The sequence below is a fragment of the Grampus griseus genome (assembly GCF_964374135.1).
Source record: "Grampus griseus genome assembly, chromosome: 1".
NCBI lineage: Eukaryota > Metazoa > Chordata > Mammalia > Artiodactyla > Delphinidae > Grampus > Grampus griseus.
In genome coordinates, this window is record NC_139017.1 from 87,585,696 (window position 1) to 87,599,654 (window position 13,959).

The following is a 13,959-nucleotide window of genomic DNA, read 5'->3' on the forward strand; positions in this document are numbered from 1 at the left end:
TTTGATCATTAAAACTCACCTTTACATCTGTATATCAAATCAGCACAGTGTATGCTTTAAATATCTTACAATTTTATTTGTCAGTTATACCTCAGTAAAGCTAAAAGAAATAAATAGAAAACTCATCTTTAAAACTAAAAAGTTATTTTAAAATGGTATTTTATTTTGTATCCTATACAAGATTTTTTACTTTTGTAACTTGTTTCTCTTCATGGTGTCTAAATATAAGATCTGGGCTGCTGGTAACTATTTACTCACCTTTTAGATCTTTGGTTTCTGGGAAGTTACAATCTAAAGTTCTGAAAGAACATGCTCAGACCCAGCACCCTTTTTTAATTGAGTTACAGTTGATTTACAATATTATATTAGTTTCAGGTGTATAACATAGTGATTCAAAATTTTTATAGATTATATTCCATTTATAGTTAAAAAACATTGGCTGTATTCTCTGTGCTGTACAACATATCCTTGTAGCTTATTTATTTCATACATAGTAGTTTGTGCCTCTTAATCTCCCACCCCTATCTTGCCCCTCCCCTCCTCTCTCTCCCCGTTGGTAACCACTAGTTTGTCCTCTGTCTCTGAGACCCAGCACCTTTTGCTGGTGCTAATCTATAAGTACTATCAAGGTCTGAATCTAGTTCCCTGGAAACTCCCTTTCCAAGTTAGAATTTAAATAATTCAACCTCTGACCTAGTTGTCTATTTGAGGTGAAAGAACTAAATTATTTAGTTCATGCAAAGCATTGAACTAGGTTCTAAGGGGAAACAACAAAGCATAAAACTTAGTACCTGCCCTGAAGAACGCAGTAGTGTAGTAGGAGAGATAAGACAAACACTATGCAATTAAAATAGCCAAACAGGAGACAAAGGAGTGCCAAGTGGCTGACACAGAGTAGCACAGGGCTCTCGCACAGGGTTTCTCAACCACAGCACTAATGATGTTTGGACTGGACAGTTCTTTGTTGCGGGGGGGAAAGCCTGAGCATTGCAAGATGTTTAGCAGCATCCCTGGCCTTTCCCCACTAAACAGTTGTAACAATCCCCCTCCCCCAGTTGTGACAACCAAGAATGTCCCTTGGGAGCAAAATCGCCCCTGGTCGAGAACCACTGCTCTAGAAGTTTGCACCAAAGAAGGCTTCCAGTTAGAGTGACAGGGAACGCTTCATGGAAGAGTTAGATTTTAACCTGGAGCCTGAAGATTGTGAGGGTAAGATTTGGTCACACGAGAGAAGAGTGTTTTAAGAAGGAAATGATATGAGCAAATGCAAGAGGCAGGTTTGGAGAGTGTAAGGAGACCAGTTTGACCGGCTGGAAGAGTTCACATAAAGAAGTGGTGGCGTGTGGAAAACGCTTGGGGCCAGACTGTGGGAACCTTGATGTGAGGCTGTGAAAGAATCGGTGTACAGCATCCAAGAAGGCTGTTTCGGCTGGTACCCATAGGTGACCCTTATTAGACGTGCTTGGAACTAAGTGACTAAGGTTGATGCAGTCTGTTAGCAGTCTTGAACCGTGTCTTTTCTCTGTCTTTGCCTCACTGTAGGGGATCAGAAAACACCATCTTCTTTACCACCTATGTGAATGGCTCCTGCAGTAAGTATATTTTAGTCCCAGAAAAGAGTGTCCTGGTGTCCGTTCATGGTAGAATATTCTGGGTTGTAAGAGGTAGAAGCATCAAAGATGTTTCCATTCTCTTGTTATTTTGATAGCTAAAGATAGCTAGCTGTTAGTGATTTTTAAAATCTTGAAAGTACAAACAACCAAGTACTATACTCTGCCTCGATCAAATAAAAAATGAAGGCTATACACAGAGACAGTATACTTAATTTTAGCAGTGTATTTACATAAAGTAAATATGAGGCTACAAACAACAAATTGAAATGCATAGTGATTTCTGCCAAAGAACATGGATTGTGTTTGTGTAGGTGGAAGCCGCTGGCTTTCCAATCAGCGGCACAGTTTCGAAGCTGAAAGCGTAATCTTTCATTTATTCATTCAGCGGACTCATTTCGTTTATCCATTCATTTGAGCATCTGCAGTAGTATGCTAAACACCATTCTCAGGACGGCGAGAACGAGACACCCAAGGCCTGCTCTTACGGAGCCTCAGTTCAAGTAGGGATGTTGGATGATCAACAGGAAAACCGAAACTCAAACAAGACAACTTAAAATACAATAAGATAATTGCAAACTGTGTTGTGAAGAAAGTAAAGCAGGATGCTGTGGTGTTTTTATGCAACACTGTACTGGAATTAAGTAAACTGTCTTTCTGTCCAATATAAAACCTCACATGTATAAAGATAAAACCCAACTGTGAATTTCCTGTGTCTCATTCTCTATCCTTTTATATTGTTACCTGATTAACATGCATAAGATTAAAAATTCTTTTGCTATAAAACTAAGAACAATTCTAAAACAATTGTTTTGAACTAGAGGCTCACAAGTAAGTGAAATTTTAATTAATATTTTGTCTTGTTTAAGAAGCTGACCTTGGGGCACTGGAATTACGGAGAACTTCAGACTTGGGAAAAAGCTTCAAAACCATTGGTGTGAAAATCTACTCATTTGGTCTTGGGGGACGTTTCCTTTTTGCCTCTGTGATGGCTGATAAGGTGGGTGTTTGCCTCTTCTCTGTGGGTTCTGATGTTTCTGTAAATATGCCTCAAATAGATAGCTTTGACTACATGTACTGATGGAGTTTCTTGCCTCTTGCAATATTTAATAAATTATGCCTCAAATAGGTAGCTTTCACTACAGGTACTGATGGAGTTACTTGCCCTTTGCATAGTTAATATCACCGTAAGATTTGGAGGTGGTTCTTTTTATAGAGGCTGATTGACTCTTCTGGGATCCTCTGTACTTTGGCCTGCGTCACCAACTGAATTCTGGTATCTGTTTTGCGATATGTAGACCCAGTGTTTGGGCTTTACTCAGACATGGATTCTGATAAAAGCAATCTACTTGCCTTTATTATTCAATAAAGATAATGGAAATATGTAACATTAATTGAGTACCTGCTATATACTAGGTATATAGGTTCTGGGAATATAGCAGTGAACAAAACAGATAAATGTCCTGCTCTCAGAGTTTCTATTCAAGTAGGGAGATAGATACTAAACTGATCAATATGATATAATATCAGGTAATGATTAAAGCTGTGAAGAAACCTAAAGCAGAGTGAATACATAGAAAGAGGCGGGAATTGGAGCAGCGCTGTTTTATTTATTTATTTGTTTGTTTGTTTATGTATTTATTTCGTTGCGTGGGATCTACACTGTGGTGCACAGGCTTCTCTCTAGTTGTGGCGTGCGGGCTCTAGTGCATGTGGGCTCTGTAGTTTGCAGCACACGGGCTCAGTAGTTGCGGCGCACAGGCTTAGTTGACCCGCCGCCTGTGGGATATTAGTTCCCCGACCAGGGATCGAACCCGCATCCCCTGCATTGGAAGGTGGATTCTTAACCACTGGACCACCAGGGAAGTCCCGGAGCAGCACTGTTTTAGATAGGGTGGTTTGGATGGGCTCTCTGAGACCTGACTGAAGTGAGAGCACAGCCGCATGGACATCTAGGCTGAGGAATCAGTGAGTGCAAAGACCCTCAGGCTGGAGTATGCTTGGAATACTGAAGAAAAGTGAGAAGAGCAGCATGGCTGGAGCATAGGGAAGGGTGGTCCAGAGATGGGCAGCCAGTGGCCAGATCGCACAGGGCCTCTGTAGGTTGTGATTAAGACCTTGGCTTCCATTCTTCACGTGTTGCGAAGCTGTGAAAAGGTTGCCAGCAGGGGAATGGCGTAACTGGCTGTCTCTTCTGACAGAATAGGTGTGTGTAGAATAGCCTCATGGGGCAGGAATGGAAGCAGCAGGAGCAGCAGTGAGAGAGATGGTACGTTGGACCAGGCTGTTAACAGTGGATGAGGGGAGACATGGTAAGATTGTGGATATATTTTTAAATGTATCGCCAATAGTGTTTGCCGATGGATGAGATGCGGATTGTGAGAGAATAAGGTGAACCAAGGATAACTTTAGAGTCTTTGGCTTGAGCAACTGGGTGAATGGTGGTGCCATTTACTGAGATGGCAAAGACTGCAGGAGAAGCAAGTGTGTGGGAAGAAAATCAAGAATTCAGCTTTGGATGTGAGATGCCTATTAGGTATCTAGGTGGAAATGTCAAGTAAACACTTGGGTATATGAATCTTCCAAAATTATATGGTGTAATCATATGGTATAATCTCATCTGGCCATGTGACTAGATGGTATCTTGTGGAGGAATGAGTCAGTCGAGAAGAGGTGGGAGGGCTGAGCACCTGGTGCCCTGAATCACCCCAGCAGGGAAAGGTTGGAAAGAGACTGTTCAAGTCAGCAAAGAGGACTTCGAGGGAGGGACCAGTGAGGTGGGGGAAACAAGACAGGTGATGTCGTGAAAGCCAACTGAAAGAAACGTTTCAAGGAGGAAGAAGTGGTCAGCTGTGTTAAACTCAGCTGAAATGTATAGTTAGATGAGTTCTGAGAATTATCCACTGGAGTTGGAAAAGTATGGGTTGTTGGTGACCTCGATGAAAGCAGTTTCCTTGGAGTACTGAAGTTAAAAGGCTGATTGGAGTGGGTTCAGAGAGAACTGGAGATGGGGAAGTAGACATAGTAACTACAGATCACGCCCTGGAGCACTTTCATAATAATCCTCCCCACAACCCTATAAGTTCATACTGTTATCTCGGTTTTTATTTGAGGAAATTGAGTAACTTGTCTAGGGTCACCCAGAGGTGGAACCCTGGTGGAAACCAGACTGTCTAATTCCAGAGGTAGTCGCCTATACACTGTACTGTTACAAAATTAAAATTCTGCTGTGTGCTTTTGAACTCTAGTTTCTACCTGTAACAGTGACAGTAAGATTCACAGTAAACATCTAAGATGTGAGTTAGAAAAATAAGTTAAATGTACTTGTCACTGAAGAGTATTTAACATAAGGAGGCTCTGGGACTAATTCTTGTGCCCTGGCTAAACTGTGTCTAGAAGCTATTTTAAACTATTTATCAGACAGTATGTGTTAATTGCCTCCTCAACAGACTCCTTTTAACAGGTAAATACTCCCTAATCAGCTTCATTATATTAATTTCTGACTCTCCTTGGCCTCTTCCCAGGCTGGCATGTTCCCTCCATCATGGCTGTTCGGAGAGCCTTCCTTAAAGAGGAGACATGTCATGTATAGCTGATTCACTTTGTTATACAGCAGAAACGAACACACCATTGTAAAGCAATTATACTCCAATAAAGATGTTAAAAAAAAAAAAAAGAGGAGACATGTCACATTTTGACTTCCCTCATGATCTCCCAAGCCTGCGTTTCATCTCCATTTTCTAGACCCTTAATTATCTAATTCTTTGGATTATGCCAGGACTGTCTCAAAGGGACCAAACTTCTATGCAGCAGTCATCATTTTAAGAATTATCTGAGGGCTTCCCTGCTGGTGCAGTGGTTAAGAATCCGCCTGCCAATGCACGGGACACGGGTTCGAGCCCTTGTCCAGGAAGATCCCACATGCCACGGAGCAACTAAGCCCGTGAGCCACAACTACTGAGCCTGCGCTCTAGAGCCCGCAAGCCACAACTACTGAGCCTGCGTGCCACAACTACTGAAGTCCACGCACCTAGAGCCCATGCTCCACAACAAGAGAAGCCGCTGCAGTGAGAAGCCTGCGCACCACAACGAAGAGTAGCCCCCGCTCACCGTAACTAAAGAAAGCCTGCGTGCAGCAACGAGGACCCAATGCAGCCAAAAATTAATTAATTAATCAATTAAAAAATAAAAAGAATTATCTGAGCAAGCATATGCGAATGGCTATAGAGCCAAACTAATGATGGTCCCGACAAACCCTAATCTCTATTGAAGGAAATTGGCGTGTCAGAAGTTGGGAGGTTAATATCTTAGGGGGCCACACCAGAATGAAGAAGCCAAAGAGGAAACCAGGATAACCTTACTTACAGTAGGATGGATTGTTCCAGTGCCTGGATCTTGCAAGAGGTTAGAAATAGCTTTGGTAATTGGTACTAGGACCTTTCATTTTTAAGAGTTGTACCCAGTGAGGAAATGGATAATGATACATATAATTAATAATGTATCTCTTCGTGTCACTGCACATGGCATCTTGGTAGAGAATTTAAAAGATAAATATTGGCATTTGTTCCAGGATACAACAAGAAGGATTCATGTGTCAACAGATCAAGGGGACACATGGAGCATGGCCCAGCTCCCCTCTGTGGGGCAGGAACAATTCTATTCTATTCTAGCAGCTAATGATGACATGGTGTTCATGCATGTAGACGAACCTGGAGGTAAGAGCTGTGCAGTGGCTCACCCTTGAAGCACAGAGATTTAAGCTCTGAACCCTATTTTAGTAGCTTTCCTTCTTACGTGTCAATTTTTCCTTTTACCCCTAGGAATTTATTACTGGCCTACTGAATACTGTGTCTTAGAGATGATATGTAGCCTCTGTTAAAAAGGCCACTTGCTTTGAGCCTCTAAGGCGGTTTGTATAGTATGTCCAGGTGTTCTAGAGCAGTGCTGCTCAAAGAATGGTCGGAGGACTGGTACTGATTTGCAAATTCTTTATTACCAAATATGTATGGAAAGCAAGAGCGAGCATTTAGAAACTCTTACAGCCCTTTGACAAAGAAATTTTGTATCTGTTGACTCTAATAATAAAAAAAAAAATTAAGGATTATATTTTTTCTTTCTTTTGTATTTCATTTTTCTAGTGATAAATTTTTGTTATATTTACAAAAGCATCAGTTTGTGACATAATTGAAATCTTAAAATTGATCCTTCACCACAGTTTGAGAAGCATTATTTTAGAGTGTAAAGATTTTAAAAGATGTGTAAGATATGAAGCTAAATACAGTGCCTCTGCCACCAGAGTATAACTGAGAAGAGCTTTTCTGTAACATCTAATTAATTTATTCAACAAATTCAGCATCTGCTATATTTCAGGCACTAAGCTGGGTACTAGAATTAAAGATGGCCATGAAGATCTTGAGTATCAAACCTTGATTGACTCTCAGGTCTGCGTGTACATCATGAAGGGAGAGAGTTGGCTGATGTGTGCAGTCAGTCAGTCATGTGTCATGTGTATGACTAGACTATTGTTTTCTCTCTGTTCCCTCCCAAGACTTAGTGTTTTTGTTTGTTTGCCTATTCCAGATACCGGATTTGGCACTATATTTACCTCGGACGATCGAGGCATTGTCTATTCCAAGTCCTTGGACCGACACCTCTACACAACCACAGGTGGCGAGACAGACTTTACCAACGTGACCTCCCTCCGTGGGGTCTACATGACAAGTGTGCTCTCAGAAGGTGGGTCTCGGCACAGCTCTCCTTCAGCTGAACATGTTGGGAGTGGAGGCTTTTGGGGAAACTGAGGATCCTATCCTCCCCAGTAATGTTGCTTGCCTAGTCAACAGGGCTATCCATGTAAATTCTGGCTCTCTATTTTAAATAAGTTATGGTAAATAGAACTAAGAAAGAGCAAAACAGCAGCAGGCAGAAAGAAAGATTTGGGGGGTTCTACATTGTTTATAAAATAAGCCTTCTGTGTTGGGAGGTTCAGGCCTACAGGAAGGAGTTTAGACCACTTATGCTTTTCGCCTTGTGGAGGGCGGAGTGATAGCCAGCCGAGATTCCTCTTGGCGTTCTCTTCACTGGTTCTCAGACCTTCCCTTTACTGTGGCCCAGTTGCACAAGTAAACACATTACTCTAAAGTACAAAGATTTGTTTAGGTTTTGTTTATTTATGTATTCACTTTTTGGAAGGAGGTGGGGGATGTTTGTTTTCACTTTGTGAAGACCCTGCAAAGTCCAAGTGATACTGACACCCTAGTTCCTCCCTGACCTCACTTCTAGCTCCTCTCTGCTTTGCTCACTCTCCTGTAGTCACTCCAGCCCTTTGCCAGTCCTTAAACACACCAGAATCACACACTCGTGGCTGAGAGATTTGCACTGACTGCTCTCTCTCTTTCCCCAGATATCTGCAAGGCTGACGCTTTCCTCCTCCCAGCCTTTGGTTGTGTTACTTTCTGATGAGACCTGCCCTGACTATCCTATTTTAAATGTCAGTCTGCCAGCCCCTACACACGTACACTGTCAGTCCCCCTCTAGCTGTGCAAGTCTTTTCCACAGCACTTATTTTCTAACATACTATCTAATTTACCTATGTACAATGTCTAGTGTTTGTCTGCCTCACCCTACTAGAATATATATTTCACAAAGTTTTTTTTCCTGATTTGTTCATTGATATATTCCCAAAGCCTTACAGCAATTTTCACATAGTGGACAGACAATAAAACATCTATTGAATAAATGAAATTTACCTTATTTGCTTTCTTTTTTGATTCTCCTTGAGAAACTCAAAGCATAATATCTTTGAATTTAACCCTGCAACAGTTTATATCATTAAGAATAGAGAATGGGGAAGACACATGAAGAAAAAAAAGGAAAAGGTAAAAGAGGGATAGGATATGGAGTGGCAGAGAGACACAATTAGGAATTATTAACTGAGACTTATGCAGATACATTCAAATCTTGAGATTCACTAAAACAAGCCCCGTATCATGGCCTTGTCTGAGTCACGATTAGAATGCCTTCGCACTGTAGATTTTACTTCCAAGGCAAGCAAACAAGGAGGAAGAATAGCTGTCAGCCTGTTAGTGCTGGTAAGGAGATAAAGGTATCTTTTTATAAGAGCATCAGTGTAGATGATTTCTGGGATCAGTTGGATCCTGTTCAGGTGGGAAGCCTCTTTCAAATATCATACTCACCAGCACTGAGCCATTTCACTGGATGTAACAAGCTTGTGGGACTCCAGAGTTCTAGCGGTGTTATATAGTCTCTGTTAGGAGAGAGTTATGCAATGATAAACTGAATTTAATAGGGTGCTTCCAGTGTATCAGGCTTAATATCATCCTTTTCCTATTCAGATAATTCTATCCAGACTATGATCACTTTTGACCAAGGAGGAAGGTGGAAGCACCTGAGGAAGCCTGAGAACAGTGAATGCGATGCTACTGCAAAAAATAAGAACGAGGTTTGTTTTACTCCAACTGTCATATGTATTTGGAGCAAAGCAGCCATTCTGTTCTGCTCTTACTAGTGCCAGCCTTTTGAATAATGAAGTTTTGTACTTGATGAGGGTCTACAGATAAAGGTGGAAAATTTGGAAATGAGGGGTTGAAATTAACTACGATGTAGGAAATAGGAACGGCGAAGAAAGACCAAAATATTATGGCTTATTTGTCTTTAACGAAAAACAAAATTGAAGGCTAACAATTTGTGTTGTACTAAACTGCTGAATGAAAACATAGTGGACAGATGGGCCGGTGATTAGTTAGGAGTCATGATGGCAGCTATGAAACTTCAGGAATTCTACAGAAAGCCATAGACCAGCCATTCATGATCAGTGCAAAGCTGTACTGGCCAGAAACAAATGAAGGAGAACTGGGTGTCTCTTCCCTTCTGCCAAAGCTCCACGTGGCCGGTGGGTATGGGTGGTGACCCGGTGTGGCATGTGGAAGCAGGAGATGAGCCCTCTGAGGAGACACCAAGAGCTAGAAATACAAACGCATTGCTCCAGGAGATCCCAGGTTTCATGATTGACAGGTCTTGACAGCCAAGAAAAAAAGGAAAAACAAACAAAAAACAAGCTTTATGTCTGACTTTTACAGAATTTGAGAGGAGCTTAGTGGAACCCTGGGAGTTTTCTTCAAAAGTGACAGTGTTGGTAATTCCAAGCTCTCCTCAGAGTACCTGTGGCTGATATGCACTCTGCTCTCCCAGCTGGGCTTTCTGGTACACCACCCCCGTCACACCCTCTCTCTTCTCTGTATTCCTGAGTGCTGTGGAGTGTCTCTCCCTATCCTGCTCCCCTTTTTCCATCCCTCCGCCCTGGCCTTGCCCTGCACCTGCCCTTCTCACCTTAAGCCTGAGCAGGTACAGTGGCCTCTTTACTTACCTTGAAACCCTCACGCTGCTGTGTCTCTCCCTCCCCAACACTCTTTGTGGTTCCCCTTTGCCTGTGATCTGGCGAATGAAGGTCCCCTCCTCCCCTCTCAGGATATCTTCTGCCTTTTCATTGTCATTGCCCATTTTATCACTGGCACGCCCCTTGTAACTTCTGCTGCTCCCGGAACACCCTGCATGTAGCTGCCTCTTGCCCACGTTATTCCTGGGGAAGTTGTACCTGTCTCCCCTACCCCCAGTTCATTAGGGTTAATGGAAATCCTAACCATCCTTAGTGCCCATCTTCAGTTAGAACTAATCATTGCTCTTCGTTTCATTAGCAGTTTGCTTGAAGCTTTTTTTTATTGCAGTAAAATATACATGGCATAATATTAACATTTTAACCAACTTGAACCTCTTGTAAAGCACTAATTTTCATCCTGCTTTATACCTCAACTAGTTTCTGAGAAATATTTCTTAAAGACAGGACTGGGTCTTATTCAAATCACCGCCACATCTTGTACAGCATCTGAAGTATGTCAGGCGTTCATCAAGTTTATTTGTGTGGAATCATACTTTAAATATTGATCAGAGGCTTTGGTGTAGTGCAGGAATAAAGTAAACTAAGACAGATTACACATGCGAAAATAATTGCATAGTTTTTTCCCAAATATACTAATGCATTTCAGAATCAAGAATATCCCACTGAGCCTATAACTCAATAACAAAAAAACAAATAACCCACATTAAAAATGGGCAAAGGACTTGAATAAACATTTCTCTAAAGAAAATATACAAATGGCCAGTAAGCACATGAAAAGATGCTCAATACCACCAATTATTAGGGAAATTATTAGGGAAATGCAAATCAAAACTTTTGATTTGCAAGAGATCACCTCAGATCCATTAGAATGGCTACTATCCAAAAAATAAAAAATAATAAGTGTTGACTTGGATGTGGAGAAATTGGAACCCTTGTGCACTGCTGGTGGGAATGAAAATTGTGTAGCTGCTATGGAAAACAATATGAGGGTTCTTCAAAAAGTTAAGTGTAGAACTACCATATGATCCAGCAGCTCCACTTCTGGGTATGTATCCCAAAGAATTGAAAGCAGTGTCTCAAGAGTTATTTGAACATGCATGTTTGTAAGCAGCATTATTCACAATAGCTGAAAGATGGAAGCAATCTAAGTGTCCATTGACAGATGAATGAATAAGCAAAATGTGGTGTATAAACACAATGGAATAATATTCGGTCTTATAAAGGCAGGGTATTCTGGCACATGCTGCACCATGGGTGGACTGGAAGGACGTTATGCCAAGTGAAATAAGCCAATCGCAGAAGGACAAACACCGTATGGTTTCACTTCTATGAAGTACCTAGACTAGTCAACTTATAGAGACAGAAAGTAGCATAGTAGTTGCCAGCGTCGGGGGAAGCGGGGATGGGGAGTTACCGGTTAACAGGCACAGAGTTTCAGTTTTGCAGGACACAGAAGTTCCAGAGATGGATGGTGGTGATGGCTGCACAACAGTGTGAATGTACTTAACACTGCTGAACTGCACACTTAAAAATGGTTAAGATGATAAATTTTATGGTATGTCATTTTTACCACAATTTTTTTTAAAAAGAGTATCCCACGGAAGTCTGGGTTAATACATTCAAAACCTTATTAGAAGACTCTCTGAGATGAGAAAAAAATTTTCACCTTTGGTTTTAATCTAAGCTTTGCTTTCTTTCCACAGTGCAGCCTTCATATTCACGCTTCCTACAGCATCTCCCAGAAACTAAACGTTCCAATGGCCCCACTCTCAGAGCCTAATGCTGTTGGCATAGTCATCGCCCATGGTAAGCAGCCCACCCTCACTTCCGCAGGAAGAAGTGGCTGGGCACACTGAAACTCAATCACAGTGTCGAGCCCTGTGAGAAAACCACCATACGTGGCTTTTACCATCCTCTGCAGAATTTCTTGCAAGATAATGATACTGTGGGTTTTTCATAGACTCTCATCAGAGAGCAACATGACTTCTCCCTTTACCAAATTGTCAGTGGCCTTTTTTTCAGTTACAAGAGGCATGATGGGAAATAATCAGAATAAACTCATTCAGAATTATTCTCTTGACAGTAAATCCTCTCTGTTTCATTGCTAATATGTGCTGATGAGATGGTGGATTGTGTTGTAGGTAGCGTGGGGGATGCCATCTCAGTGATGATCCCAGATGTGTACATCTCAGATGATGGGGGTTACTCCTGGCTGAAGATGCTGGAAGGACCTCACTATTACACCATCCTGGATTCCGGAGGCATCATTGTAGCCATCGAGCACAGCAGCCGTCCTATCAATGTGATTAAGTATGCATGAGCTCAGCTCCACCCACACTATCTGCATAGAGAGCAACTGTGGGATGTTTGTCAGTTTGTTGGGGGGAAGTTACAGTCCCTGATTCAGATTAGTGCATTCTACAGAGCTGTAGGGAAGGTGCTTGAAAGGATTGCATTTAGAGCAACTCAAATTAAATAGCTTTGTTTTTTCCTCTGACTCCCTCTAGCTAACACTTTTCGTCACTTTTAAAAAATACTCTTCTCCCTCCCAACAAGAATATTATGGGAGCATTTAAGCACTCTGGAGGGGAAATGACTCCTTAAGTACAAGTTCTTATTATATAATTTCTGTTTGTTGACTTGGAAGCCCATTCTTACATGAGTCACTATCCTTTCTTCCTTTGGAAGAATTTTTTTTTTTTTTTTTTTCTTTTTGAGGTACGCGGGCCTCTCACTGTTGTGGCCTCTCCCATTGCGGGGCACAGGCTCCTGACGTGCAGGCTCAGCGGCCATGGCTCACGGGCCCAGCTGCTCCGCGGCATGTGGGGTCTTCCCAGACCGGGGCACGAACCCACGTCCCCTGCATCGGCAGGCGGACTCTCAACCACTGCGCCACCGGGGAAGCCCTGGAAGAATTTTTATAAAGGCATTTTCTTCTGTGATATTTGAGTGAATCCCTTTTCCCCGTTAACTATAGGTGTTAAAAATTAATATAATAGTAAGCCATCACCTAAATATGAGAGTTTTTCTCTGATTTGTTATCAAACAGCCGGTGGTTTCCTGATATTCCCGTAACTGTTGATCCTCTCTCATGATCTTTCTCTAATTGTGGTTTCAGGTTCTCCACAGACGAGGGTCAGTGCTGGCAAACCTACATGTTTACCAGGGAGCCTATCTACTTTACTGGCCTGGCTTCAGAACCTGGAGCTAGGTCCATGAACATCAGCATCTGGGGTTTCACAGAATCTTTCCTGACTCGCCAGTGGGTCTCCTACACCATCGATTTTAAAGATATCCTTGAAAGGAACTGTGAGTGTCTCCTTTGAACTTTTCTACCAGAAACTTGTGAGCCCATTTTCCTAAATAACCGATTCAGTTTAATTTCTTCTAGCTGGAATAAGAAAATCATGTGTGTGAAAGAGGACTGAAGGATGTTCCATGTGGGTTAGCAGGCAAAGGGATGGTACCAGAAAAGCACTTCCCTCTTTGGATTAGCACTGTCCAAGAGAAATAAAATGAGAGCCACGTATATAATTTAAATTATGCTATCAACTAGCTCCATTATAAAAGTAAAAGAGGCAAAATTTATTTTAATAATATAGTTATTTCAGTATGTCCAAAATATTATCATTTTAACATGTAAGCAATGTTTTTAAATTATTAATGAAACATTATACATTCTTTTTTTAAGGTATTTTAATTTTTTTATTGGAGTACAGTTGATTTACAATGTTGTGTTAGTTTCTGCTGTACAGCAAAGTAAATCAGTTATACACATACATATGTCCACTCTTTTCTAGATTCTTTTCCCATATAGGTCAATACAGAGTATTAAGTAGAGTTCCCTGTGCTATACCGTAGGTCCTTATTAGTTATCTATTGTATATATAGTAGTGTGTATATGTCAATCCCAATCTCCCAGTTTATCCCTCT

General features: G+C 41.5%; 1 protein-coding gene across 4 annotated transcripts in view; it reads left to right on the forward strand.

Annotated features, from left to right (window-relative positions):
- Positions 1 to 13,959, forward strand: part of SORT1 (sortilin 1) — a 44,885-nt gene that overhangs the window by 17,047 nt on the left and 13,879 nt on the right. For 2 of the 4 annotated variants that reach the window (XM_082660128.1, XM_082660130.1), the window contains exons 6-13: positions 1,543 to 1,592; positions 2,480 to 2,610; positions 6,181 to 6,325; positions 7,191 to 7,346; positions 8,966 to 9,072; positions 11,730 to 11,832; positions 12,168 to 12,336; positions 13,145 to 13,335. In XM_082660128.1, the coding sequence (XP_082516254.1) occupies positions 1,543 to 1,592; positions 2,480 to 2,610; positions 6,181 to 6,325; positions 7,191 to 7,346; positions 8,966 to 9,072; positions 11,730 to 11,832; positions 12,168 to 12,336; positions 13,145 to 13,335 (1,052 nt within the window). The remainder of the gene's footprint in view (positions 1 to 1,542; positions 1,593 to 2,479; positions 2,611 to 6,180; positions 6,326 to 7,190; positions 7,347 to 8,965; positions 9,073 to 11,729; positions 11,833 to 12,167; positions 12,337 to 13,144; positions 13,336 to 13,959) is intronic. The other 2 variants (XM_082660129.1, XM_082660131.1) reach the window with 1 other exon arrangement.